This window comes from Lepidothrix coronata, unplaced genomic scaffold, assembly GCF_001604755.1.
Source record: "Lepidothrix coronata isolate B3197 unplaced genomic scaffold, Lepidothrix_coronata-1.0 Scaffold272, whole genome shotgun sequence".
NCBI classification, from domain to species: domain Eukaryota; kingdom Metazoa; phylum Chordata; class Aves; order Passeriformes; family Pipridae; genus Lepidothrix; species Lepidothrix coronata.
The window spans coordinates 188,854-216,280 of record NW_016690452.1 but is presented as its reverse complement, the minus strand read 5'-3'; the positions used below and the strand labels follow the sequence as shown (position 1 = coordinate 216,280).

The 27,427-nt window shown below is 47.1% G+C and overlaps 1 protein-coding gene across 11 annotated transcripts in view; it reads left to right on the top strand.

Annotated features, from left to right (window-relative positions):
* Nucleotides 1-27,427, top strand: part of PPIP5K1 (diphosphoinositol pentakisphosphate kinase 1) — a 47,652-nt gene that overhangs the window by 4,853 nt on the left and 15,372 nt on the right. For 6 of the 11 annotated variants that reach the window (XM_017836184.1, XM_017836192.1, XM_017836190.1 and 3 more), the window contains exons 2-27: nt 991-1,158; nt 1,444-1,618; nt 2,091-2,286; nt 2,379-2,469; nt 3,446-3,531; nt 3,767-3,921; nt 4,935-5,036; nt 5,320-5,481; nt 6,469-6,590; nt 7,036-7,137; nt 7,847-7,933; nt 8,377-8,452; nt 8,955-9,064; nt 10,017-10,102; nt 10,510-10,638; nt 12,608-12,729; nt 13,472-13,654; nt 14,546-14,687; nt 15,350-15,573; nt 16,443-16,570; nt 17,046-17,160; nt 18,541-18,648; nt 19,897-20,013; nt 20,287-20,448; nt 21,558-21,648; nt 27,218-27,340. In XM_017836184.1, coding sequence (XP_017691673.1) covers nt 1,472-1,618; nt 2,091-2,286; nt 2,379-2,469; nt 3,446-3,531; nt 3,767-3,921; nt 4,935-5,036; nt 5,320-5,481; nt 6,469-6,590; nt 7,036-7,137; nt 7,847-7,933; nt 8,377-8,452; nt 8,955-9,064; nt 10,017-10,102; nt 10,510-10,638; nt 12,608-12,729; nt 13,472-13,654; nt 14,546-14,687; nt 15,350-15,573; nt 16,443-16,570; nt 17,046-17,160; nt 18,541-18,648; nt 19,897-20,013; nt 20,287-20,448; nt 21,558-21,648; nt 27,218-27,340 — 3,166 coding nt within the window. In that variant the 5' untranslated portion in view covers nt 991-1,158; nt 1,444-1,471. The remainder of the gene's footprint in view (nt 1-990; nt 1,159-1,443; nt 1,619-2,090; nt 2,287-2,378; nt 2,470-3,445; nt 3,532-3,766; nt 3,922-4,934; nt 5,037-5,319; nt 5,482-6,468; nt 6,591-7,035; nt 7,138-7,846; nt 7,934-8,376; nt 8,453-8,954; nt 9,065-10,016; nt 10,103-10,509; nt 10,639-12,607; nt 12,730-13,471; nt 13,655-14,545; nt 14,688-15,349; nt 15,574-16,442; nt 16,571-17,045; nt 17,161-18,540; nt 18,649-19,896; nt 20,014-20,286; nt 20,449-21,557; nt 21,649-27,217; nt 27,341-27,427) is intronic. The other 5 variants (XM_017836194.1, XM_017836187.1, XM_017836185.1 and 2 more) reach the window with 3 other exon arrangements.

The following is a 27,427-nucleotide window of genomic DNA, read 5'->3' as shown; positions in this document are numbered from 1 at the left end:
GGTTGCACTTACGCAGGAGGAATACTTTTGGCCACTTTATAGTTGGGAAAAACACAGTGAAAGGCACCCACTTCACACCTGTGTGGGTGCAGCTCTGGTCAGAGGTGAACAGCTGTGTCCTTGACGTGTACAGGTCAGGGGAACAGTGTGTTCAGACTCTGTCCCTTCTGCGGCAGGCAGTGCTGCTACTGTAGGTGACAGTGCAGGACATGCTCCTTTCCTGGCATTTCTAACTCATAGCATGTATTTGCCAGCCAGTCAAAAGAGGTGATTGTCCTGCTCTGCTCTGCACTGATGCGGAGCATTTTGAGTTTTGGGGGCAGTTTTGGACACCACAATATAAAAAAAACATTAAGCTATTGGAGAGCATCCAAGGAGGACCACAAGGATGTGGAAGGGTCTGGAGGGGAAGCCTTATGAGGAGCTGCTGAGGGCACTTGGTTTGTTCAGCCTGGAGGAGACTGAGGTCAGACCTTGCTGGGGTCTGACACCCTCCCGAGGGGCAGCTGAGGGGCGGGTACTGATCTCTTCACTCTCATGAAGACTTAGTAACAGGACTCAAGGGAACGGCTGGAGCTGTGTCAGGGGAGGTTTAGGTTGGATATCAGGAAAAGATTTTAAACCCAGAGGGTGGTCATGCACTGGAATGGGCTACCCAGGTCATGGCCCTAAGGCTGACAGAGCTCAAAGAGTGTCTGGACAATGCTCTCAGTACATGGTAGAATTGTTGGGGTGACCTGCACAGGGCTGGGAGTTGGACTCGATGATCCTGATCGGTCCCTTCTAACTCAGCATATTCTGTGATTCTGTGATTCGGCCATGTAGTGAATCAGAGCCAGCTTGCAAACTCAGACACCCTGACCTGCAATCCAGACTGTTGCTGATGCTTCCTCTGTGTCCTCTTTCTCTGCCACAGAGTTGTCACTTCTTCCTTTTCCCTCCTCCCTGCAAACTCCTGCACCTCTCAAACTGATCTCTCTGTTACTGTAGGTCTTCTTGAGCTGAAAGGATGAAAATTGGCGATTGGAAAGTCACTGTCACTGTCCTGAGCTTTATCCTGACTTCTGGAGTCCCAGTTGATGTCTTCGGGCATATGAGCCTGTGAGAGTGTCCCTTGTCCCTATCCACGATTTGGCAGCGTCTGGAGCATGCATCACTGTAAGGGTTACATGATTTCAGTGCTGGTGGTGACACTGTTCCAGTGCAAGGGGGTTGATTGCAAAATGGAGCTGCCTGTCTAAAATGATACAGAATTCTGGATCCCCTCCCACACTGAGGGTCTCCTCCTGCTCCCTCCTTTTGTGTTGGGCAGCACCATCCCTGGGCTCCCTCATGCCAGATCAGTCCCTGCCCTCCCCACCATCACCTGTATCCGTCATGCAGCCAGTCCCAGGATCACCCTGCATCTGACTTCTCTCTCCCTTTTGCACGCTGTCATTCCAGAGCGGGATGGTTGGCCACCAAAGCTGCAATGTCGTCCCTGACGACCTCCAGTGAGGGAGAGAACTCCACTCCCAGGTTTGTTGTTGGTTCCAGAGATGATGAGACAGAATTTCTGGGATCAAACATGAAGACAGACGAAACCGATTTCTTTGAAGATGATGAAGAGGAGGAGTCGGTAAGGAGGTCCCAGCGTTCTGGGTTGGAGCACTTGTGCAGAATCCCTGTGTCTCAGCCAGGTTGTGTGTGGTTACTGCTGAGCTGCAGGCAGTTGGGACTGCAGGGGACACAGCTCTGGCTGTGAGGCACAGCTGTGGCAGTGGCATTTCTGACAAGGCACATTACTGTTGTCGTGCTGACTCAGAAAATCAGCATTTTCGCTTGCAGGTCTGATTCAGGGACAATAGTGGATTTCTTTGTCCTAGAAACTTAAAACTGACACTCCTGTAAACCTTTCTGTTTCACCAGGAAAATTTTTGAGAAAAACTCTGGGACCTGTGAAAAGGGCAAAGGTGTCTCTGCAGAAGAGAAACATTTATTCTTTTCTGTAACCTCCAGGAATATGAGAATGATCTCCAGCTCCCAACTGCTTTTGGCCACTATTCAGTGTTATATTAAATTTTACTAAACTGATATCTGTCTTCCCTTAGCCACCAGAACGGCAGATTGTGGTGGGAATCTGTGCCATGACCAAAAAGTCCAAGTCAAAGCCCATGACACAGATTCTAGAGCGTCTGTGCAAGTTTGAGTACATCACAGTGGTGATCATGGGGGAAGATGTTATTCTGAACGAACCGGTGGAGAACTGGCCCCCTTGTGACTGTCTGATATCCTTCCACTCCAAAGGTAACACATCTGTAGCAGGCCTTAGCCTGCTTGAATTGTGGGCAAGGGAGCTTGCTCTCAGCCTTCCCCTCTGTCCCCGCCCTGTATTTCAGGATTCCCCCTGGATAAGGCGGTTGCTTATGCCAAGCTGTGCAAGCCATTTCTGATCAATGACCTTGATATGCAGTATTATATCCAGGACAGGTGGGTATCCAAGCCACTAAAGCCCCTTCCCTCTTCCTCTGTCTGATTCTTCTCAGCACACTGCGCAGAATTCATCTTCCTGGCCACAAGCAAATGAGTGAGGTGGGAGGAAGGAGATCTTAGCTGTGGCTTTTTGGGGTTGCTCCTCCAAAGCATGAAGGGGAATAGCTCTGAGGGTAAAACTATTGAGACTTGGCATATTTCATTTTCTGGTGCAAATGTCTTGTAAAGAATGGATGGGAAGTAGGAAGTGGAAGAGTTCTCACAGAACAAGGCTGCCACAACTAAAGAAAAAAGGTAGTTTTTGAGCAGAAGAGCCAAGTGGTAAGATGGGCCTCTGAGTCAGAAATTAGGAGCAAGGCCAAGTCAGATTGTGTGGAAGATGTGTTGGTCAGACACTTGAGGCTTCTCAGTCATCTGTTGTTAGAGGCCACCAGCAGCCACGTACTTCAGCTGTTACACCCAGGCTGTTTTGGCTGTGTGTGGGTAGGGCTCCTACAGACCCCAAACCTCCTGCCCTGTCTTTGGGGTGGTGAGCGTAGTTACATGGTTGCTGGCAGGCACCCCAAGCTGTAACTAGTGAAAGACACAGGATGAAAGAAGGCTCTGCTGCCTCTTCTTGGCTTAGGCACTGGGCAGCTTGGCATGACAGGGCGCTCTGCAGGAGGGCAGGTCTGGGCAGGTAGCGTGTACTGGGTGTGCTGCTATGCTTTGAGCATATGCTAATAATTGAGCACCCATGCTTAGGCCGGGTAGAGATTTACTCTGGGGCATCCGCGTCTGGAATAGGTCTGAGGCAAACCCCATAGCCCGTAGGTCTCGTCCAGAGAGCATGAGCTGAGAAGTGTTTGCACTTTGTCTTGAGGCTTTTTTGTATTCATTTGACTTTGTTTGTCATCAGTGGGAAGGAAGTCTCCCCATTGACATGTACTGAGGACCTTCTAGACTCTTCTGACGCTGTGTCTGTCCTCTACAGGCGTGAAGTGTATCGAATCCTTCAAGAAGAGGGAATAGACCTGCCTCGCTATGCTGTGCTCAATCGAGACCCTGACAGACCAGAAGGTCAGTGTCCAGGCTCTACTGAAAGCCATTTCCCCAGGCTGTGCTATTTAACATACTCTCCAGAGAACAGGCACTGGTAGTCACCTCAAAGAGGCCTGACTCACAAGTCTGGAGGGTTTTTTTGTGAATAAAGGTCCCAACAGCAAAACTGGCTGATAGGTTGGGAAGGGGCTGTGGCTCTGCACTAGGGCTGTCCCACCTTTCCTGATGTGCTGCTGCTGTGCTCTGTCTTCAGAGTGCAACTTGGTGGAAGGAGAGGACCATGTGGAGGTGAACGGAGCTGTTTTCCCAAAGCCATTTGTAGAGAAGCCAGTCAGTGCCGAAGACCACAATGTGTATATTTACTACCCGACATCAGCAGGTGGGGGCAGCCAGCGGCTCTTCCGTAAGGTGAGGAGGGGTCCCCAGAGCTGGTGTTGAAACCAACAGATCTGTGGGTCTGAGACCCACATGGCTTCAGCAAGGAGTGTTAGGGCAAGTGAAGGGGAAATAAAGGTTTTGTGTTATGGAAGTCTAGACCTTCTTAGAACTTTTTGTTCAACCCCATATACCTGGGAATCACAGAAGGACGTATTTTACTGGTAGTGCTGAGTTCACCTTCCCCATCCTCTGTGTGACCTGAGTCCCATTTTGAGCAGTCATGGAGCACTGTGGTCCTTTCTGAATTGCATGTTGCTTTTTCCAGATCACTTCTTGGGTTTATCAAGATGATTTTTTAAAAAAAATTCTCTTCCTGTCCTTTAACATTATTCCTGCCCTTCTCAGCTAAGTATAGCTTGCACATGTGATAAAGGCAGTATTTATTCCTAGATTCCACAATAAATCTGCCCTTACTTACTTCTCCCATTTTGCCAGTGAACAGTTGTATCTGTGATGTATCTTTTTTCTAATCAGTTATGCATCTGCCGTTAATAATTCTAAAATGATTGTTCCCTTAGGTAAGATACAGGCATGCCTGTATCTTTAGATTGTATCTAAAGCCTTATGAAAACATTATCTTTGATGTTGATAAGATCAGTCCCCATTGTAGAAGGGAGTTAAATGGGTTGGATTATCACCTGTCATCGTTTCTTTTAATTTGCCTATTAGGCTCCTTTCTTATGTCTTTGTCCACTGTTTTTTTTGTTACGTATCATTGAAGTGATTGGAGTCAACCTAATGGTTTGTAATAGCTTTTCTCCTCTTTAAAGCCTGGAAAATAACATACTTACTGCCCATGTTTTGCAGTCTCTTTGTCCTCTAGTAAAAAAAAGTGTGCTGTAACAGCTGGGGGTTCTGAGAGGCTAATTCTCCACTAATTCCACTAATTCTGTACGTGTGGAATGAAACTTCTTAATTTTGTTGTTCCATCTAAAAAAGGGAGCCTGGTGTTCTCCCCTGAGGTGTTTATTCTGTACTCTCAGATTGGCAGCCGGAGCAGCGTATACTCACCAGAGAGCAGTGTGAGGAAGACAGGCTCCTACATTTATGAGGAGTTCATGCCTACAGATGGCACTGATGTAAAGGTAAGGGAAGGCCTGGAACAGCTCCTTCCTTCTCCAGGCCTGTGAGAGCTGAAGGCTGGGGAGTCCTGCTTAGTCCTTCTTAGGCTCTGGAGTGTGTGTTTAAGCTGTGAGGTGCTGACTGCGCAGCTTGGGCCCCAGAGCGGGGAGTGTGTGCTCTGTAGGTCACACCAGAAGGTATGTGTGAGACCATCTGAACTCCTTCTCTGTGTCTGCATCAGAAATACCTTCTGGAAGGTGCAGTTAGTCTAGGTGCCTGTGTCAGGTTTAACTCTGTCTCTTCCAGGTGTACACTGTTGGGCCGGACTATGCCCATGCAGAGGCTCGCAAATCCCCCGCTTTGGATGGGAAAGTGGAACGGGACAGCGAAGGGAAGGAAATCCGTTACCCAGTCATGCTGACTGCCATGGAGAAACTCGTTGCCCGTAAAGTCTGTGTAGCCTTCAAGGTCTGTATTTTCTTTCATGTGCAAGCAGGACTCCGTGAGTGTCTGATCCATGTCTGGGTCAGTGTTAAAACTTGTCACCCTGGCGTGTCTCAGGCATGGCAGTCCTCCATCCCTGATGCCAGCTGCTGGTCCTGCTGAGCAGAGGTGACTGGGAAGGCAGGAGGCCTGCAGCAAATGCCCTCTATGCTGGCAGATGCTTGGTGTCCCACATACATCTGAGCGTTTAATATTGGATCTTGAGCACGCTGCTCTCCATCTGACCTGTGCTCATCCTACCTTTGCTATTTCCTGCTTTTGTTTATGTGAAAATTTTTTATATTTTTCTGTGGTGTTTTGGTACTTTTCTTTTTTCTTTTTTGCTTTTTTATCTGGCTCTGGTGCAGATTTATGTTTTATTTTACATGTGGGTAGAGAGTGTGTGTGAGTCTAGGTATGGTTCCATGACGTGTTCAGCAATGTCAGCAGAAGAAGCACTGGCTCCTTGTTCCTGCCTCACTGTAATCAGTAGCCCATGTAGTTTTGCTGATGCAGATTTGGGCTCCTTTCAACCTTGTAGCCTTTTCCACATGATGGGTATCTTTGCCTGCACCACTTCTTGTCTGTGCTTATCAGTCTGGTTCAAGATGGTTGGATTTGGAAGGAAGAGCAGGAGATGCAGGAGCTGCTCTGTTTTAGGCCTCTAGAGCTCTGGGATGTTCTGGGTTGGCTTCATCTGGGTGTTTGTGGGTTGAGCCTTTGGACAGCAATGGGGGTGAAAAGGTTCCTGTGAGGGGCCTGGCCCTTCATGGCTACGGCACGTGTTCACACTTCTTGGAGGCTCGTGAGGTGGGCACAGAGTGGAGGATGGCTGCAGCACCAGCAGGGCTGAACTGGGCAGCATTGGGTGGGTCTGTGTGTGCCCCACTGGCAGGGCAGCTGCTGTCCCCCACTGTGGTGGTGGTCCCTCACTGTGTGCCCAAGTCCCGTGTCCTCTGCTTCTTCCTTCAGCAAACCGTGTGCGGGTTCGACCTCCTGCGGGCCAACGGCCACTCTTTTGTTTGTGATGTGAATGGCTTCAGCTTTGTGAAGAACTCCATGAAGTATTATGATGACTGTGCCAAAATCCTCGGGTATGTACAATTCGGATTTTGATAAGGGAGTAAGGTAATTCACAGCAAAGTAAAATGAACATGGAGTCCTAGTCAGTATGTCGGAGAAGTCTGCAGGTGGTTCATTTGGGTCATTTGTTCAGCAGGTGAAAGCTAGGCTCTGGGAGGAATGGGTTAATTATTTTAGCCCCTGGAGTTCCTGCCTGCATTGGCATTAGCTGTCCTGTCTTTTTCTACAGCTAGGTATATCTTACAGGACTTTTCTTTGATAAGCCCACTTACAGTATTGGTGATGTGAGGGAAACTGGTGCCCCTTTGGGGGGCACAGTGTAATAGGTGTCTCTCCGAGGAAAGTGAGGGGAAATTCTGTGTCTCTCTTCAAGTCTTTCAGCTGGACTGCTAAGGAGGAGGTGTAGAACCAAGGGAATGGAATTTCTTGTGAGTGTTGTATTCTGATTTCTTCCAGAAATATAATCATGCGGGAATTGGCTCCCCAGTTTCATATACCCTGGTCCATCCCAACAGAGGCAGAAGACATTCCCATTGTCCCCACAACTTCAGGCACTATGTGAGTACCTACAATCTTATCAAAAGAATGCCAGTGATGGCTACATGAGGGGCAAAGTGCAAACCCTGTCCAAGGGCCCAACACCACTAGCAGCACAGCATCCTCCAGCTGCTGTGCTGCTTACAAGCCTGGAATGCCTGTGGAAAAGCTTACCCATGCACACAGAAGGCATGGCATAGCATGTAGGTTTGCTGAATACAGACAAGGAGTCACTGAAGAAATTACAGAAACTGCTCACATGGCTTTCAGAGGGCCCAAATTCTTGATCAGAACAGGAAACAGATCAGGGCATTGCTGTAGCTGGCTGCTAGTTTAGAGAAAGTACATGTTGAGCTGCCAGTGAAATGGGTGGAAACAATTAGCTGAAATACTCTCATTACCCATACACTTGGCAGCCCCTCATTTCATACCTTTTGCCTAACTAGTTTTCCACCACAGAAGGCTAAAAGACCAAAGGCAAAAGTTTCTTCATGATCCTCAGCATACTTGTACACATGTATGAAAACAGACAACCTGGTAGGGTCTGAAGAGCTCTGACTGCTTCTGCAACCTTGGCACTTGTGCCTGCTTTGGTCTGAGAGAATTTCTGACCCTGATGGGGAAAGTAGCTGTCAGAAGAATGGAACTGAAAGACAAATGGGAAATTACTCCCTGGTGGCAGTTTGGAGCGTAGGGGCACATAGGTCAGGTGTACCTTATGTTTTCCCAGGATGGAGCTTCGCTGTGTTATTGCAGTCATCCGGCACGGAGATCGCACCCCAAAGCAGAAGATGAAGATGGAAGTGAAGCATGCCCGGTAAGAGCCAAGGCAAGAAGGTGCTGTGCTGCTGGAAAGGGAGGAGGGCCTGTTCTCTGAACCAGGAGCAGGAGCAGAGGGATGAGTGTGTGGGAGGCAGAGCTTTTTTCTGACTCCATCCAAGCAAATGCTTTCGGCCCAGTTGAGAAAGCCCCCTTCCCCCATAAGGATCCTGGCACCTTCTGTGTGAGCACTGGAAAGGGAGAATGGAGGTCTGCTAGGTACTCTAAAGGGAAGTGCCCCACTAAATTGAAAGCTAGTGGCTGCTTCCTGGTCCTATGTTGAAAACCTCTTGTTTTTTCAGAATTTCTGAAACACAGGGAGGAGCCAACAGGCTGCTGGTTCTCCCTGAGGGACAGAGACTGAATGCACATGTAGGGATGACGTTCCTTGTATCACTGAAACAGCAGAAAATGAATCAGCATTCTTTGTTGTCTGTTCAGGTTCTTTGAATTATTTGAGAAATATGATGGTTACAAGACAGGGAAGTTGAAACTGAAGAAACCAGAGCAGCTACAGGTGAGGAAATCCATTCTGGGGTTACTGTGTGGGACATGCAGGTAATAGAGATTCTGGTGCAAGGCAATTCTTTGGGACCATAAAAACCCTCAAAAGGGCAATAGTCTGTCACACAGATGCTCCCTGTCTCATTCTGCACCCCGTGCACACTCAGCTGGGTGACAGCAGGAGAGCAGAATGGAAACTTCTCGGGGCTGATGTGCACACTATGGGATGGGGATGTAGGGCCTGATGCAGCTTGCCCACCTGCTGCAGTTGCCTCTGGTGGCAGATGGGAGTGGGGCAGTTGGAGGTACCTGCTCAATTCTCAACGGGACTGGAGCACAGGGTGGGAACGAAGCAAACTGCCATGTGAAAGTTTGTCCTGCCTGAGCTGTGTCTTATGAAATGACGTGTCTCTGAGGAGTGTCTGTGTGGACCTGATGCTAGGTAAAGCTGTAAGGAGTCCTCACAGGAGTACAGTGGTGAGTCTGAGGCAGAATTGCTGTCTGCTTTCCAACAGGAAGTGCTGGACATTGCACGGCAGCTCGTGGTGGAGCTGGGAAGCCACAGTGATTGTGAAATTGAGGAGAGGAAATCCAAACTGGAACAGCTGAAGAGCGTCTTGGAGATGTAAGGGTTCCTATCTCGGGGCACCATGGGTTTGCCTCAGAGCATGTGATACAGAAACAAGCTGTGCTGCTGGTGTCCTGGCCAGATGGCACCCACAGACTGGGGTCTCCTCTGTCCCCTGTTAGCAGCTGTACATGAAAGGTACCATGATCCTAACCTTTTCTTCTTGACATCAAGCCCCCTGCTGGTTCTTTTCCTATGCGTGTCTGATCTTTGGCTAAACAACTTGAGACAAAATTGAGCTTTTGTTGCTGCAGGAGAGAAACTGGAGTTCTGTAGGGACCACGTTGATAATGAAGCATTTTGATAAATTTGGAAAAAATCTCGTTTTAAATAAGGTTGTCCTGGTGCCAAAAGTTTAACAAAAAGGAGCTCAGAAAACATGAAAAGATGTTTGTGTCCTTTCAGGTTTTATACAGTTGAAATAAAAGACAATATGGTTGGCATCTTAGAAACAAAACCAGGGTTTCTCTCAGAACTGCAGCTCGCTGTGGCACACACAGCTGATGTCTGTGTTCAGATTGTGTCTCTGGAGCACAGAGGAGCATTTTTTGCTGTGATTCCCTCCCCTGCTCTTTCTGCTCATTGGAGGTTAGTTATCCTCAAAGCATCTGGCAGAGTGTTTTTTGTTGTGATCTCATTAATTCACTTGTTAAATATATAGGTAGAGATTAAAGCCCTAGTGAGATATGAGAGCTCAGAGTGTTCTTGGTCGAAGAGCAAGTAAATGGATCTTTGAATTTCGTTTGGGGGACCTGTTTGGCTTTTTCTGGGGCTGTGTGCTGAGTCACAGGGAGATGGCAAAAATCTTCATATTCCATGGCAATGGGTGTTGCAGCAGAAAGTCTCTTGCCTGTGCTGTACTTTAGCTGTGTGCAGCCTGGGGACCTCTGGGCAAAAGCTGAGTGGAATTGACTTGTTTCAGTTTTTTTTCTCCTCTCCCTTGTGACAGGTATGGGCATTTTTCTGGCATTAACCGTAAGGTTCAGTTGACCTATCTGCCTCATGGACATCCAAAAGCTGCAAGTGAAGATGAAGGTAAAGAAACCTCATGTTGCTACCCTGACCTTCAAGGCTGGAGTTCAGATGTGCATGCAGCTGCCCTACTTGTATAGGCCTCTGGACATGCAAGCAAAAATTGCTGACCCGTGTCTTATCTTTGCTCACATAATAGGAAAGGTTGGAGTGATGCATAATGTGGTTACCAGTACACCCTGGTTTGTGCCACAGGGCTTGTGCTTCTAATTTTGTGAACGTCACCTTATACCTTCAAAAAGTAGTGACCAAATTTCCTCCTTTCTGGTTTGGTTCCTGGGGATTTTGGGTCAGGCTTGTGTTGAGAACACTCTGTGAGGTGCTGATGACAACCTCTTCTTCCTCCCCTCCTCTCCCTCTGCAAGCTCAGCTATGAGATCTGATGTAGTGAGTACCTGTTTGTCTCCTAGAAGCTCGCCGAGAGTCCTCCCCCTCCCTTCTTCTGGTGCTTAAGTGGGGTGGAGAGCTGACCCCAGCAGGAAGAGTCCAGGCAGAGGAGCTGGGGCGAGCCTTTCGCTGCATGTATCCTGGAGGCCAAGGTGAGCTTTGTACAGGTACCTCTGGTCCTGCCCTGTGGCTGCCAGGCTGCCCAGCCAGGTGAGGGTTACTCGGGCTGTGGCTGTGTGTGGCCTCTAGGACTAGTTTTGCTCTTTTGAGTTGACATGGCAGGAATAAATAATTTTGCACCCAAAGATGTGTAAGCTGTCCAGAGAGGTCTGCTGCAGTGGTTAAACTTCAGTGTGTCAGAGCTTTCTTTAAATAATGTGCCAGGATTAAAAAAAAAAAGGCTGTTCTAATAAGATACAGGCTGACGCAGCAAATATGATACAAAATTTATGGATTATTAAAAAGGAATTTAGGTCAGATGTAGAGAACAGAGGAAATCTGTCTTGGAAAACAGATAATCCTGCCCTGAGACAGGAGAATAGGAAGCTTCTCCATATATTTCCGTCATAGTTCTGTGACATTGAAAAACATCAAGTATGCACACAAATCAACAAGAGCCAAAAATGAAAATAAAAAAGACTGAGATTGGAGATTGCCTTTGAGTCAGGACTAATACACTGCTACTGGATTGGCCCAGTGAGCCCAGTATTGGATACTGCTTGTCTTTGACTTGTATGTTTAATTAATTCAATTTAATTAATTACATTTCAAATTAATTGAGCAAATTTAAACTGGATTGGAGAAGATTTCCTTCTGGAATAAGGAAGAGTTAGTTACCCCTGGTGGAAAAGGATTGGATCAGGGAACACTTAAGCAAGCTGGACATATGTGAGCCCAAGGGCCCTCACAGGCTACACCCACAGTGCCGGGGGAGTGGGCAGGTGTCCCTACAAGGCCACTCGAGATTCTCTTTGAAAGTCTGTACGGACTGGGGGATGTACCTGAGAACTGGAGGAGAGGAAATATCACTCCTAGCTTCAAAAATGCCAAGAAGGAGGGCCCAGGGAACTGCAGCTGGGTCAGCCTCAGCGCAGTCCATGGGGTGGTAGTGGAGCAGCTAATCCTGGAGACCATTCCTGGGCACATGAAGGCCAGTGACTGTGAGTAGTCAGCATGGATTCACAAAGAGAAGTCATGCTTAACTGATGTTATAACCTCCTACAGGGAAGTGACTGCCTTGTGTAGATAAGAGTCATTCGGAACCACGGCTTTGAAGACTTCTGCTCTGTGTGGTCATTCATCTCTCCATGAGAGTGCTGTGTTCTTGAGTAGCATTTAATACCTAGCAGCTTTGTCAAGACATACATCTGACTTCTGGATAGTGCCTGTCCTTGTCTGTCAGGGTGTTTCTCTGATTTGTGAGGTCAGAGCTGGGAGCAGTGTTCCCAGTGTACCCTGTCATGTCATGCAGTGTGAGTGGGTACTGTGCAGAATCACCCTGGGATTCAAGGCACCAGCAGCAAATAGTCACCAATAGTCACTGTCTTTGAAGGTCAGACTCAAGAACTGCACGAATTGCTTTCCTCCGTTATTGATCTGACTCCTGTGGCTGACTCGGCCATCAGAAATAACCTGGCAATTTGTACCACAAGGTTGTTATAGCTGTACAGGATCTACTTTGGAAACTGTTCCCTGCTGAACAGCCTGGCCTGCAGTTCTGAGGGCAGCAGGGCCTGCTCTTGTGCAGAAAACAAGCAGAAGGAAGTGATTTTTTTTTCCCCCCACATCTTTATTCTGCACTGGAATATGCAGGCTAGCAGGACTCTTACAAACTACTTAGAGAGGTTTGCTGCAGAATTTGGGCAGCATCAGACTTGACTGGTGAATGCTCACTTTTTCCCTCAAAATGAGCTTTCCCAAGTTAAGCAAAGCCTTCATTATGTTTCTAGTCCTCATGTATATCTAGAACTGTTGATCTTGAAGCAGCCTAAGTGCACATTAAAGTGATTAATTCTCTAGATAAGTTTGTTACTACAATAAAGTTTGTTGTCTAAACCAGTATATTCAGCTGATAGTTTTGCAGGTGTCAGAATATAAATTTTGAGTTGTCCTCTGTTCCAGGTGATTACGCTGGTTTCCCTGGCTGTGGCTTGCTCAGGCTGCACAGCACCTATCGCCATGATCTCAAGATCTACGCCTCAGATGAGGGGCGAGTTCAGATGACAGCAGCAGCTTTTGCAAAGGTCCTTCCTCTCTTTTGGGCATCCATTTGTTCTGCTATGTTAGTCTTAAAATATGCCATTTCTAAAGGAAAACCTCTGGTGACGAGGAAGGAGCTGTCCTAGGATCTTCCCCCTCTGTGTTGCATGGACTGGGGTACACTGAGCTAATAGCAGGTGTATGGGGCAGGACTGAACATCTGGTGCAGCTGCACCCATCTGTCACCTTTAGTGTCCTGTCCAGGACAGGACTCTGACTGGAGAAGAAGTTATGCATGGAGTATTTCTGGTGTTTGGTGTTAGAGCACATGAAACCATTGCCTATGGAATGAGTATTTCTGGGATGGCTGCCCAGCCATAGGGGTTATTCCTTGCCTGATGGATTTAAAAAAGTAGTTGAATATCTGGTGCAGTGTGGAGTGGGGAAGAAGACAGGTTCATCTGCAGCTAAAGCTTCTAAAGCTTGAGCCAAGGGGAATCCTGTGGTGACCTTAGCTGGTCTTCAGAGCCTTTGCTGTATCAACATTTTCAAGCAAACTGAGTTGGCTGCTCTACATTTGCCTGGACAAATCTGGGGCTGCTGCAGGCAGAGCTGTCTATTGCTTTAACAGCTCTAGAAGCATGCCAGAGTCACCTCTGACAGGAGGGGCTGTTACTGTAAAACTGCTCTTCAAGGACAGTTGAGATTTCACTCAAATTGGCTGAAACCAGAAATGTTTGTTGCTTGGGTTGCACGGAGCTGAAATCTTGTCCTGTGTGGCTTTAGGGTCTGCTGGCCCTGGAAGGAGAGCTGACCCCCATCCTGGTGCAAATGGTGAAAAGTGCCAACATGAATGGTCTGCTGGACAGTGACAGTGATTCCCTTAGCAGCTGTCAGCACAGAGTGAAGGCACGACTGCATGAAATCATGCAGAAGGATGCTCAGTTCTGTGAAGAGGATTATGAAAAGGTAAAGCACTTGTGTGGCTTCATTGCTCCCTGTACCTGGAAGGAGAATAGCATTGCTGTAGTGGTTTGATATTAAGTCTGTGGTGTGTGAACAGTATTTGGTTAGTTTGAGATCAATTCTGGTCAAAATTACAGGATATGCACAGAAGTGGGCAGGTGAATAGCCCCTGCTCTTCTTCGAGTGACAGTCCTCAGTGTTGCTCTGCTGACCCCTTCAAGATTCATCATGGTGCCTTCCTCTCTCTTTAGGAGTGCCAGTGCATTTTTTTCTTGTGAGTGTGCTAAAAGAGTTCTTGTGGTTTCCCACAGGCTGCCCAGAGCAATCCCAACTGCTGTGAGTAGGGAGTCTGCCTCGTTGGATTCTAGATCCATGCTCTGTGCACGTGTGACAGACCTTTTGGATACAAATCCTTGTGTGTCCTCTCAGAGTCTGGTAGCTGCAGAGTACAGAGCTTGGGCTGCATCCAGCACTATAGCTGTGAAAGCTTGCAACCGCTTCTCCAGCAAGCCCTGAAAATACTGTTTTTCCCAGACTCTGAGATGTGATTACTGGACCAAAATCCATTAAGGAACATATTTATCACCTCAAAGAACTACTTAAAAAGCCTATGAAGCCCTTCTGCTCAAGCATAGAAGCAAAGTGAGACAAGAGAGGATGTTGCAGGTGGAGGGAGGTCCAATCTAATGGGAGGAGTTGTTTTCTCCCTCTGAATTTGGTCCTGAGGAAGATTTTAAAACATGCCTGACTACTAGGAATAGGCCAGCTTATTGTGCTCAGCTAGGAGCACAGCTTTTGTCCCGAGTCAGAAAGCAATACAACTCAAAGAGGCAGATATTTTGTGATCCCAGTTTGTAAAGACGCTAACTAATCTCTGCTGGAATCTTCTTTCAGCTAGCACCAACAGGCAGCGCTTCTCTGCTCAACTCCATGACCTTTATCCAGAACCCGGTTGAGGTCTGTAACCAGGTGTTCACCTTGATTGAGAATCTCACCTCCCAGATACGAAAACGTCTGGAAGACCCAAAATCTGCAGGTGACCATCAGAACTGGAAAGGGTCTGGAACAGATTAATTTACTGTTACATCTTCAGAGCTCCCAAACACCACTAGGGCTTATGTTTGTTTGTAGTAAAGAAATTCTGAAGCGAAATTCTCTATGTGCAATTGACGTAGAAGGCTCCTGTTCCACTTTTCAACTAGGGTTAAAGAGAGCTATAATGCAAAGGAAATTATGTGTGCATCCTGGTTTAGAGTGAATGTAAACAGCAGCAGTATAGCGTGGAGGGGTATGCCTATTTTTTTCTGGCATTTTCTGGAGACTGTAAACAGCAGATTTTTCAGTCACAATTTGTTCATCTCTAGGAACTTTCCCAATAACAGTGCAAGAGTTTTAAAAAGGCATCTTGGGGACATTCTACAGGATTTATGGCAGACCTAAGCAAGAAGGCAAATGGTTTCACTTTTCTCAAGTATTTCAGAAGTAGCTTGTTGCTGCAGGTTAAAACTTTGTGCAACAGGTCCAGTGGCTTTTCCAGACTAGGATTCGTGTGGGTGACATGATAACCAGAGCCCTTCTGTGCTGGGAGAAGTCCGTCATAGCTGTCACTTGAAACCTCTGCAGCAATAGTCATTGTTCTGAGATTCTGTGGTTCTCGAATGTGAATTTGTTTCAGGTTTGGTGTTCTCTGCTGTTTAGACCTGCAGCTGTATCACAGTGAGACTTTGGAACTGATGCTGCAGCGCTGGACTAAGCTGGAGCGAGATTTCCGCATGAAGAACGGGCGCTATGACATCAGCAAGATCCCTGATATCTATGACTGTATCAAGTATGATGTACAGCACAACTGTGCACTCAAACTGGAAGGCACAGCTGAACTCTTCAAGCTCTCCAAAGCCCTGGCAGATGTGATCATACCGCAGGTAGAGCCTGTGTGACAGTGCCTGTAGCACCAGTTTCTGACCCTTTCCCTGTATGTTTTGTCTCAGTTCTCTTGCACATTAACCCCCAAGGCAGTGTATCACAGTGAGTGTTTCTCAGATCTATCTTAGTGTTTGTATAAGGCCAAAACCATTTATGACTTAAAATGTGGCAAGGCTGGGCTCATGGTTGAGGATTCTGGCAGGGTCAGAGTAATGAGCAGCTGACGCAGCAGCTTGTGGTGTGTCACAGCACAGCTCTGAGCTGCGTGTGCACTGCTGCAACATCCCATCCTTCACATGCAAGGTCGTAAAGGTGAAGAGAGATTTCTATGTTGAAGTTCTGACAAGTTTGTTATTCTTGTCAAACTAGGACTTGCACAGTTTGCAAAGTTGACTTGCTTCTTGCAAAGTTTCATTTATATGGGATGAGCTTCTACCAGCAAGGTCCAGCTGCACTTGCGCCCCTGTAGAGCAGAAGTGGTCTTCTGAAGTTTTTCAGTGTTGCTGGTGAGATGCAGTTTTCAGCATGGCACTGCAGGTTTTGTCTTTGCCAACAGCAGTTGTTGCTTTAATGCTTATGCCAGGTCAGGGTGTAAGTTTGCATGTCACAGATTGGAGGTTCGTTCATGGTACTTGCACCTCTCAGCTGTTGGGAGAATACTGACAGTCATGTCCAGACATGACCGGGGTTCTTGGAACCCTCTGAAATATGTGGGGAAAAAAAGGCAAGAGATGCTAAGTTGCATCTCTCTTCCTGTCCTTGCTTAGTCAGTGGTGCTGCAAGCAGGACTGTTGAAGTCAAGCTGCCTTTCACATGAGGATGTGGCAAAGAACCAGGGCTCAGGGTATCTGTTGTTTTGTTCCTGCAGGAATATGGGATTAATAAGGAGGAGAAACTGGAGATTGCTATTGGCTTTTGTCTTCCTCTCATTAAAAAGATCCAGTTGGACCTACAGAGAACCCATGAAGATGAGTCTGTCAACAAACTGCATCCTTTGTAAGGCTTGTGCTGCATGCTGCTGCTGGTGGGGAGGGCAGCTATGGAGCAGTGGGTGGTTCCCATGCCACAACAGCGTATAGGTGTGGAAGGAGGTACTGAGCATACACTGAAGGACCTTCCAAGAGGAAAGCACTTTGGTGCTCCTAGAACTAGAAGAGAAATGGAAAAGGCACATTGAGACTGCCAACCAGGAGCACACTGCCACAGAAGCTTCTACCCTTTGTAGCTGGATGGTGATGCCTCATCCCTTTCCCTGCACGGGGCAAGTGTAGTGTGATGAGCCACTGCCCTACTGTGTGTCTCAGGACTTTCTGCTCCTGTACCCCATGCTCCTACTGTTTGTTCTGTCCTGCTGCCTTTGGCATTTCCCAGTGTGGGGTTATCTCATTCCATTAAGTATACAGAAGTGTGGCTGTGTGATAGATGGCAATTCGTTGGCAGACTGAATAACTCTGGGCTGATTTTGGTTTAGGTACTCAAGAGGAGTCCTGTCACCAGGTCGCCACGTTCGGACACGGCTGTACTTCACTAGTGAGAGCCATGTGCACTCCCTGCTCAGTATCTTCCGCTATGGGGGGCTCCTGGATGTAAGTGTCCCAGCAATGCTCACAGAGTAAGCCTCCCTGCTTTTTTCCAGTAGCCTTTTCCAAGGTGGACAGTGTATGTTTGTAGGTTACCCCTTGAGCCAGCTCTCCCAGAAATGCTGTGCATCAGTGGCCTCTGGCCAGCTCCATCTCTGCCGTGTTTGCATGCTGCAGCTTCCTGCCTTTCTGGCACAGAGGAGCATTGTTTTTCCTCAGTGCCTGTCTTGCTTGCACAGAGACATGTTTTCTCCAAGAGCTGTCCTGCTGGTTTCAGGTGAGCAGACCACTTACTTGTGTAGGAGGATAGCAGTATGAGGCAGTGGAGATGAGGGAATTTCTCTCTTCCTGCTACCTTCAACTCTTTATTTCAAGAGCTTGGCCCTATTATTTATTGTCTTTATCTCGATTCTACATCAATAAAATCACTTTGCTTACAGAGGAAGTGACTTGAGGTTGCAAATGCACAGACCATGCTCTCTATCAGAGAGGCGAATGACACATTTTCAGGGGACTAATTCACCCACCCTTCACTTTCTCTCATAACCTGCTTCCTGAAGGAATCAGCATGCAGACCCTGAGAAAAGCTCTGCTCCAGTCTCTCGAGAGGCTCTCTGATTTATCTTCCTATTTTTAAGGATGGGCTGAAACTCCTTATGAGTTTGGGCTTGCTTAGCAGGCATGATTTCTGATGTCTATGGCAGCTCAGCATATCTGTAGACAGTGATCAGACAAATACCTCTGAATCACTCACTGAATAAGATGCTCCTTTATTCTCTGACTCAGGTGTCTGAGGATGCCGTGTTGCCAGTGCAGGGATATTGGGCTGCATCTGGGTTTGTTTTACCACGGGGGTTCAGTTCATGTCCATTAAGGTGGTGAGATGCTCTGCAGCATCATGTGTGGCACTTCACTTGTGACTGTTCTCTGGCAGTGTGGGGAGGCAGTGAGGGGTGGGCTTCCCTGCCGTGCAGAGCCCAAGTGTGTTTCTAGATTTTTCATTCAGCATCAGGTAAAAGCATTTCACTTTGTCCCTTATTTAGCACAAGGTCATCCCCTGTGGTCCATTCTGTTGTTTGAGAATGGCTGTGTTTGGGAACCGCTGTGGGCTCTGCTTGTCTCTGAGTCAGCAAGGCACAGGGGCTTGCAGCTCAGATCTGCACATGGGTAGTGTGGGCAGCTGTACTGTCCCTCTGCAGCTGCTCCTCACTGCAAGCACCCCACCTCATTGCAAGGTCATCTCTTCATGCAAGTTGAACAAGGTGGTTTTGTCTTGACAATGTTGTTACCTTGTGGAGAGAGGAACTCTCTCAGTTCCATTTCACTGAATGCTGCAAGGTGTCTGCTATTGCTTACTCCATGCGACTGTTTATGTGTATATATCAGGAAAACAAAGACCAGCAGTGGAAGAGAGCCATGGACTATTTGAGTGCTATCTCAGAGCTGAACTACATGACCCAGATTGTTATCATGCTCTACGAGGACAACAACAAGGTGAGGGATAGAGCTGTAGGATAAAATGCTTCCTGCCGTGACGCCAGGCACAGTCCCCAGAGATGAGTTCAGCTGGAAGTCTGTAACCTGAACTCTCTACACTTGTGAACAAAGACAGATGGATCATTAACACAACTGCTAGTTTTTGGTTTTAAGCGGGAGGCAGTGACCCAGGTTAAGGCTTGTTACATGTAAGCAGAATGTCACCCTGAGCAGTAACACCAAACTTATGTAATCAATACCAACTAGTTTAAAGCATTTCCTAGTGCAAAATTATTTGCTGCTTCTCAATGTTGATTGCAAATGAACAGTAGGAAAAAATAAGTAAAAGCAAGTGATATTTGGCTGTGTTTTTGAAATATTTCTAGAAAATATCCAGAAATTCCACATTCATAAACTTTTTTTTATTTTAAAAGTGTGCTGGTATAGTTAGGGAAGTGTATACTGGTATCTTCAGGAAATAAAGAGAATCATTTAATAAACATCTGGAATGTGGGAGCTGATGATGGTGACTGTAAGTAGGTATGGCACCAAACTGCACATCCTGATCCCTAGACCTTGTGACTCAGGTCTATGCTGCAGGAGGTTGTAGTGGTGAGGGGAGAAGCCCCTTCCCCGCATCCTATAAAGTTAGAGCCTTGTATTCACAGAGCTAGTGTGGGCTTCTAATGGTGGAAGTTCTGCTTGTCAAAAAAAAAGTCTGACAAGCTCTCAGGAGTGGTGTGGATCTGGCAGTCAGTCAAAATGGTGAAACTTTTGGTTTTACATCATTAGTGCCAGATACTGTAAAAGCTCTGGCTTCCTTAAAAAAAGCTTAATGAAAAATTAATATTAGAGACAGTTATTTAAATCTTGGAACAGCCTGACTGAAGGTCCAGGAGAGACCCGGTCTCCCCCTGTCCTGCCATGTGCCAGGTTTACAGCAGGAGTGGGTTGTAAGGGGCTGGGGTTTAGGGGTGTGTATATATATACACATAGAGCCCAATTCTGTTTTACTCCTCTGCGGCTGTTGTTCCAAAATGACAACAGTCTGAATGCCTCAGCTGTGGGCTGATCAGGGCTGTCCTTTTGGATGAGACAAACTTGAAGCCATTCTGTTTGTGGTTTCTTGTTGCTTCTGCTTTCCCTCCAAAAGATGTGCCTGGGAAATGTGCTGGCCGGCATGGCAGGGTGGGACCTTGGCCTGTGCTGATGGTAGGATAAACCGGGTTTGGTTATTTACCTATTCCCTGTGCTGTGTGTTCACAGGACCCCACTTCAGAGGAGCGTTTCCATGTGGAGCTGCATTTCAGCCCTGGTGTCAAAGGCTGCGAGGAGGACAGGAATGTGCCCACAGGATTTGGCTTTCGGCCGGCCTCGGCAGAGGTGAGCAGACACCCGGGCAGGGGCCACCGGCCCCAGGGGACCCTTGCATGCTGTTCTGCTCTGCCTGGCCCTACTGCAGCGAGTTCTTTGCTGGCCGCTCTCCCCTGCCCACAGGCAGCTGGTGGGTCATGTCCCTGCCCCGTCCTGGTTCGTCAGGGGCTGGTGGGGCCACGGGTGTCCTCCAGAGCTCAGCAGGATCTGAAGCTGGAGCTGGTGCAGGGCAGCTGTGGCAAAGGCCGCGTGCCTGTAGGCATCAGTGTCTCCTTATGGCAGAACGAGGACAAGAAGGCTGACCAAGGCAGCCTGGAGGACCTCTCCAAAAAGGGCAGTGATGAGCCAGACCGTGCTCAGCAGAAGTCCCCACAGCCCTCTGAGCCAGTCAGCATCCAGCGAAGGTCGCCGCTCATCAGGAACCGGAAGACGGGGTCCATGGAGGTAACTATGCCGTGGGCATCTTTCCTTGTTCTAACAAAGGCCTTTTGCTTGGTTTTGGTTTCCTGGCATTCCTTTTGACATGTTAGAGTCTGAGTTGATGTGGGGAAGGATCTGCAGAAGGTAAAGAAGGATGTTGTGGAAAGCAGACCTCTAAAACTCCCCATTGAGGAAGGACGGGGGAAACACAGGCTAGAGGAACTGATGAGGAAGAGCAAGTAAAGAAATGCTTGAGAAACACAAGAATTGTTTGCATTACATGCTCTGTAGAGGCACTGGTGTAGCCAGCTATGAGATTACATGCAACCTCATCACCTAGCTATGGTGACATCTCTGCCTTCCCTTAGGCTCCATCCTTTGCCTCTCACAAAGGCAACTCCGTGTTTCTCGTTCTTCTCTCCCATCTGAGATCTCATGCTGATCAGGAGTCCCTGCTCACTAGTGGGTTCATCCAGAGTGTTGAAACTGTTAGAGTTTAGAACTGTCCCATTCACTGATCTGCTGGAGGAACAAAATTGATTTTACCATTCTAACCTCTCCCCTTTCTGGCCGTTCCATGTCACAAGGCCAGTGTCACAGTCAGCACGTGACTGTCACCTTCAGAGTGCTCTGGAATTGTCCCTCCTTTTGGAGGGATTTCACAGGCGTTTTTGCCATCAGTTTTCTGAACCAGTGAAAGCAGAGTTAAGGTTTGAGATATTTGTTAGCTCGCTTCCAGTGCTGAGTGTTGTCACCTTTGTGTGCAGCGCTCAGGGGCTTTTTGTAATAGGCTATGTTTAACATGCTAAGTTGAACAGGATATGATTTCCTGCTGCTAAAGTGGAAGTCTATGTTCCAGTGATTCCAGCAAGAGTCTTGGGAGACAAGTAGCTCACTACGTGAGTCCCTTTGTACTTTTCAAATCTCCACTGTTTCACAAGCCAACACAAACTTTAAATTAAAATTGAGCATTCACTGTCACAATCTTAGCATATAAGTACCTTTGTGCTTCTTGAAACTGGTGTTTTTATGGAAGAGACATACCTTTCTGTACCTTCAATTGATGTATAAAGGCTTTTAAGAGCAGTGGGTAACTCGGAGCACAACACTGATTACACCATCTGTCTTTGCAGGTGCTATCTGAATCTTCTTCCAAATCAGGAGGTTATCGCCTCTTCAGCACATATTCCAGGCAGTCTTCTGAGATGAAGCAAAGTGGCTTAGGTACTGTACCTCACCTGTAACCAGCCTGCTCACCTGTACCTTTGTATTTCCGTGGGCATCAGTCTGTCTCTCCACATACACGTCTGGCTTGAGTTCCTTGTATGTCTCTGTGTGTTTTATGTCTTCTCTCAGTGTTACTGTTGAGACCATTGTAGAGACTGTCTTAGTGTATTTCTTTTTGTGTACGATCTTCTCCTTCACCTGATAGCAACAGAAGATGCACTTTTCGTTCTTTATGGTATGGGAGAAACAGGGCAAACTGCCTGCCTGCAGGCTGGCCTTCTGCTTCTCTGATGCTCTCATTTGTTACACCATTTCTGAACTTAGTAGGAAGAAATGATTTTAGGTCAGAACTGGCATGCTTTCTGTTCTGCAAAACAGCAGTTTATGTGCAAAACTGCTCTTCATGTGAAACTGTTCTACTTCTGCCTTTGCTTCATAAAGATCCATTGTATGGAACAGATGTGTCACGTGCAAGGTGTTTGGCAGCCCTCTAATTGAGCTGGAGTCCTCGGTCACCCGTTCTTCGCGTGGTAACCAGTGGAAGAGAATATTTTGGGGCACTTGGTATTCTCTGCCCGTCCTTGATAGTTCCATTCCCTGTCATCCTAACCTAAACTATTTCTGAATAGTTGAAACTCTTCCTGAAAGATTTTTGCTAAAGCAAGGTCTATTTGGAAACTCAAAAGCTGTCTTTGCTGTCATGAGCTTCCGAGATGGCTGTGCAACCTGAGTCTTGCAGATAGGAGGTGATAATGGCCAAGTTATGCCCACTTTCTTTTTCTCTAAAACCATCTTAGCATTGTGGCATGGCTGCAGACTTGCAGCAGTTCTGATTCATCAGTTCTTTACTCTGTTATATGGACAACCTGCAGCCAAGAAGCTTCTGAAAGGCTGATCATTTCTTTGTCACTTTTGAACAAGCTGCTTCTTTGGAAAGCTAATTCTTAACAAGGAAAGAGAATTTTCTTCTGAGTGGTTAGGAAGTATGCCTGGAGTCTGACAGGTATGCTCCCAGCAAGCTGGAAAAATCTAAATAGGAATTGCTGATGCATATTATTTTCATAAAGGGACAATAGCTTTGGCCATGGTGGGTTTTGAATGTGTTGTTTCACTTATTTCTGACTTTCCCAGCCCCACTGTGGGATTCAGTGAGCTGTGACAGACTGCCTTGCTTAGACTTGAAGAAACCTCTGGGTATTCTGTGAGTCCGTGTGGATCAATATGGGAATTTCTGAGGTGGCACACAGTCAAGGAGGTGCATCTGCTTGGAGAACAACCAAGTGCATCAAACTGTTTTTTCTGTTTGGATGTGTGAGCACCAGAAGGCCTGTACTCTGGAAAGCAGGTATTACAGCCCTTGGACTACAGCCTTTTCCAGGTTTCAGAGGACTGTTTGTTTTGACAATGGAGAAGACCACTGCTCTTCTGCGCCTTTGTACAGTACTACTTTTTCTTGACAACAAAATTTGAAATGTGAATCCAGCAGATTTCATTTCAGATTCTTGCTTGACTTGCCTTGCTGGGAACTCTGTGCTGGCCAGTCTTCTGACTGTGAAGCCCTGCAGAGAGAAAACCTTAAGCAGGAATTGATAGACCTGATCTGTGACACAGACCTCCAGCTGGATACTCAGCCCAGCCATCATTCTCCTCTGCAGAACCTTGTAGCTGCAAGCACAGAAGGATTGAGCAGGAGAGACCTGTGGTGCCACACCAGCTTGCACAACCCTTGGAGATTAGGATGTCTGTGTTTCTGTGAGTTTCTCTTAACCTGAGGCCTGTTATGAAGAACGATGTCTCTTTACCTGCACAAGTCAAGCTCTTCACGGAATCTTCCTGATTCCTTTCCTGCTTGTTTCTTTAGAAATCTAATTTCTTCTTCCTTTAGGATTTGAAATGTGTTCTCTCTGTGAGAGATAATACAGAACTCACTGGAGCTTGAACTTTTGCTTTAATACTTGTCTCAGCAGCTGTGCTGTGAGGGGCCTCATTCAGGCACTACCTGCTGTTTCTGAGTTTTCTGAAGTTGAATGTACCTCCTGTTGAATGTTGCCTGACCTTGTCAGTGCCTGGCTGTCCTTATCTCTGGAAAATGGAGTGTCTGTCCAGGTATAACCTCGTATGTGTGGGCATGCAGGAATGGGGAGAAGGACGGAGCTCCTGCAATAGCTCTGCTGCCATACCTGCCAGAATGGTGCCTCTACTGTCATTTAAAAAATGCCCTTGAAATCTCTCTTTGGAAAAGGGGTGGCTGCAGCTTGTTTTGTCTGTGCTTTGGAGTGTGCCACTTTCTCTGGGCAGCATCAAGTGCATTGTTGTGGATTGTTTGCCATAGTGTGTATGCTCTAGCTTGAGAAGCTCAGGGAAGTTTCAGTGCCTTTCTTTGCTTGCAAGAAGGCTTCAAAATGGGGTAAAATCACTCCAGGCTGTTTGAGCACTGCCAGTGGCATGAAGCCATATGCTGAGACTCCCAGAGGGAAATCCAAGATGTCTGTTTTTAAACATCTGAAACATCAAATGAAGATGTGAAAATTAAATGCACAGAAAAGATGCAGCACATACAGTAATTTCTAGCAAGTGCAGGTACATTTAAATCCAAATGGCCTTTATGTTCTTTAGGATGTGTGTGTGTGTGTGTGTGTGTGTGTGTGTGGTCTCCTGGAGTTCACTGTAGATAATTGCTGTTGTCCATACAGTCATCTTTGTAAATTTTCTTCTGGCTTAAGGGCACTAGCAAAATGCCTCTGTCTGCAGCAGGGAAGCAGAAACATTGGGGTATCCTCAGCTTAATGATTAGTGGCACAAGGTTTCTCAAGATAGAAAGTCCTAAAAGTCTGATGTTCCATTTTTATCTTCCAGTAAATGAGTCACTTGGGTGGGTTTTGTTGCTGTTGTTTGTTTTTAAGCCGTGGAAGAGCAATTAATAGCATCATCCTGGCTTCTGCATGACAAAATTTCGTTTGCATTCTGACAGATTCCAGTTCATGCTGAGTCAGCACTCAGCATCAATTTAAGACATAAGGGGGAAATTTTCTAAGGCTTGTGTATCCACGACCCCGCAGGCAAGAGTTCTTTGTCTGTGCTAGTCTGTGCTGTGGAAAGCCACCAGCAGTGTCACCGTGCGGGAGCAGCTGCAGTTCAGTGCTGTGAGAATGCTTTTGGTCACCCCGGGAGCAGATGGTCAGCTCAGGCTGAGCTTAGGTGTGAACAGCTCACTGCTCAGGACCTCTGTGTTTTCTCTAAAGAACTCTGGCTAAAGGATCTTTGCAGAGACAGAGCTGGGGCCCCAAAAAGCAGTGAGTGGATGTCAGTCAACAGCATGTCCTCATATGAGAAATAAATAACCTGGTTTTATTACAAGCAAATGAACTGAGTAGAAAGGCAAAAGGGGGGAGGGGCTTTTATTAACCAAAGAGGGGTTCTTTTTTTTCTTTTTAATTAAAATAGGTATGGCGCAGAGTTGTAAGGTGAATGGTTCTGTCTGAACCTCACACCAGGGAACTTTTGTGGCTGGGAATAGGGAAAAATACAAACAGTAAAGATGTAACTAAACAAAGATCTTTTCTGCCATGCAGCAGCCTATTGTATACAGGGGGACCCCCCGGGACCAGGTCCAGGGGGGTACATCACAATCAATCAAAAAGAAGGGTAATACCCCCTCCCTGGTCGGAGAAATTACCTTTTTAGGTAAAAAGCGCCATTTAATGAATATGTAACCGAAAGAACTACAAAAGGCGCAGTTTTCAAACCAGTCATGTGCTTCTAGACCCTAGTGGCTTTGGGACGCCCAGCACGCTGAAATAAAACCTTCCATTACGCTTTTTTTGTCTCACAGGTTTTTGCCATCTTTCTAAATTTGAAGGAGGAATTTTTCCCACACTCACACCAGGGAAGGCTGATGGCATGCTTGGCTGCATCAGCTGGAGTACAGCCATCAGGCTGAGGGGTTTGGCTCTTTCCTGCCGTTCACCTCTTGTGAGAGGCTGTGCCTGAAGCTCTGCTGTCCTGCCCTGGGCTTCCTGGGCTGTGGAGGGGGTGGGTGTCAGGGTTGTGAGTCCACTAAGGGGCAGTGGAGGTGGATGGGCCTGGAGCACACGACATTGGAGGAGAAGCTGGGAGCAGGGCTTGTTCAGATCAGAACCTGTGGGGAGTGGAGACCTTAATGCTGTTCCACCACCTAAATGGGAGGTTGTAGAGGGGACAGACACAGACTATCCCCAAAGCCTGTGCTGGTCGGTTGAGAACCAACAGATGCAAGTTGCAGCAGGAGAAATTCCAGTTAGCTAGGAGGAACCAATTTTTCACCCACCATGAATGTGCCAGATATTGGAGCAGGGGCTGAAAGAGGTTGTGAAATCTCCTTTCTTGGGGATATTGACAACTTGACTGGACAAACACTAGCAAGATGATCTGAGTTAGTCCTGCTGGAGCATTGGGAAAGAAGCTTCAGGCTCCTTCCAACCAAAATATGATGCAGTATTTTAGAATCAAGAGCTGCTTCCAATGTAGGCAGGATCTCTTTCACAGTAGTAATAGTTGCACTGTTCCAATAAATACTAATAAGCAGTGTGGCAGGTTTTTTTACCTTGGCAGACAAGGTGGAACCAGATCAACCTGCTTGTTTCTGGAAGCTTTTTGTATGTAGGAGTAATGTTGGTTTTAGCAGCTGGTAGTCTCGGTAGAGAAAGCAGCAGCAAGACAGTTTAGCAAAGAATTTACAGCCAATCAGTGGCTGTATCTGGCACATAATAGAGTTTTGTCTCACTCACAGTTGTTTTCCTTAGTCAGTCCAAAGAATCCTTTTTCAAATGCCTGGTGTTCCCTCGATATCACACAAAGCCAAGTCAGTCTGCAGAGCGCTGTGCTTCGGCAAAGCCAAAGCCACGGGAATTAGGTTGCTCTCCATTTTGCATGCCATGTTCCTTGACACAGAGTAGGTAAAATTCCATGGTGTGTGCACATCTGGTGCTTTGCGAGGCTTTTTCATGGACCAGGTGGACCTATGCTGGAGCAGCGAGACGTGACTGAGCGGCTGTGCAGTATCAGCTTGTGAAAGCAAGCTCTCTATTCAGTGTTTTCCTTGCTTTTTCACACGGAAGTAATCCACGCTGGCTGATCCACAGATCAAACAGTCCTTTCCTCTCCTTGGTGTCCTACAGAAAAAGGAGCTTTCCAAAGAGAAAGGGCAGAAGAGCAGAGCAATAAAGCCCTATGACAGGAACATCAGCAGTTTGGCATCCTGACTGCTCTGACATCAGTGTGCAGCTTTGCTGACTGGAGGGAGTAAGGGTGTTTCTCCTAGGTCAGGGCAAGAAAGCCAAACAGAATTAAACTCCTGGATGGAGTTAGGAACTTTCCTGGTGCTGAGCTTTGGGCTACCTGCTGTACATTTGGCACTATGGAATTTAGAACTTTGGAGAACTTTGCCGCCCTGTGCTTCCCGGCATCATGTTTTTTCCTGAGATTGCTTGTAAAGTGACCAGTTCATTCTTCATCTTTGGACTAACCCTGCTTTTCTGTAGTTGCATGCAGTGGATATGTTATACTAACACCTTCCCTGCCTTTCCAGGATCACAGTGCACCGGGCTGTTTAGCACCAATGTGCTGGGAGGCTCCTCCAGTGCCCCCAACCTCCAGGACTACGCACGCAGCCATGGCAAAAAGTTTGCCAGCAGCCTGACATACAAAGACGGTATGTGTGTTCCCTGGCAGCAGGGTGGTACTTTGTGGACATTGGTATCTCAGGGTGCTCCTGCAGCACAGACTTGGACTGCTGAAA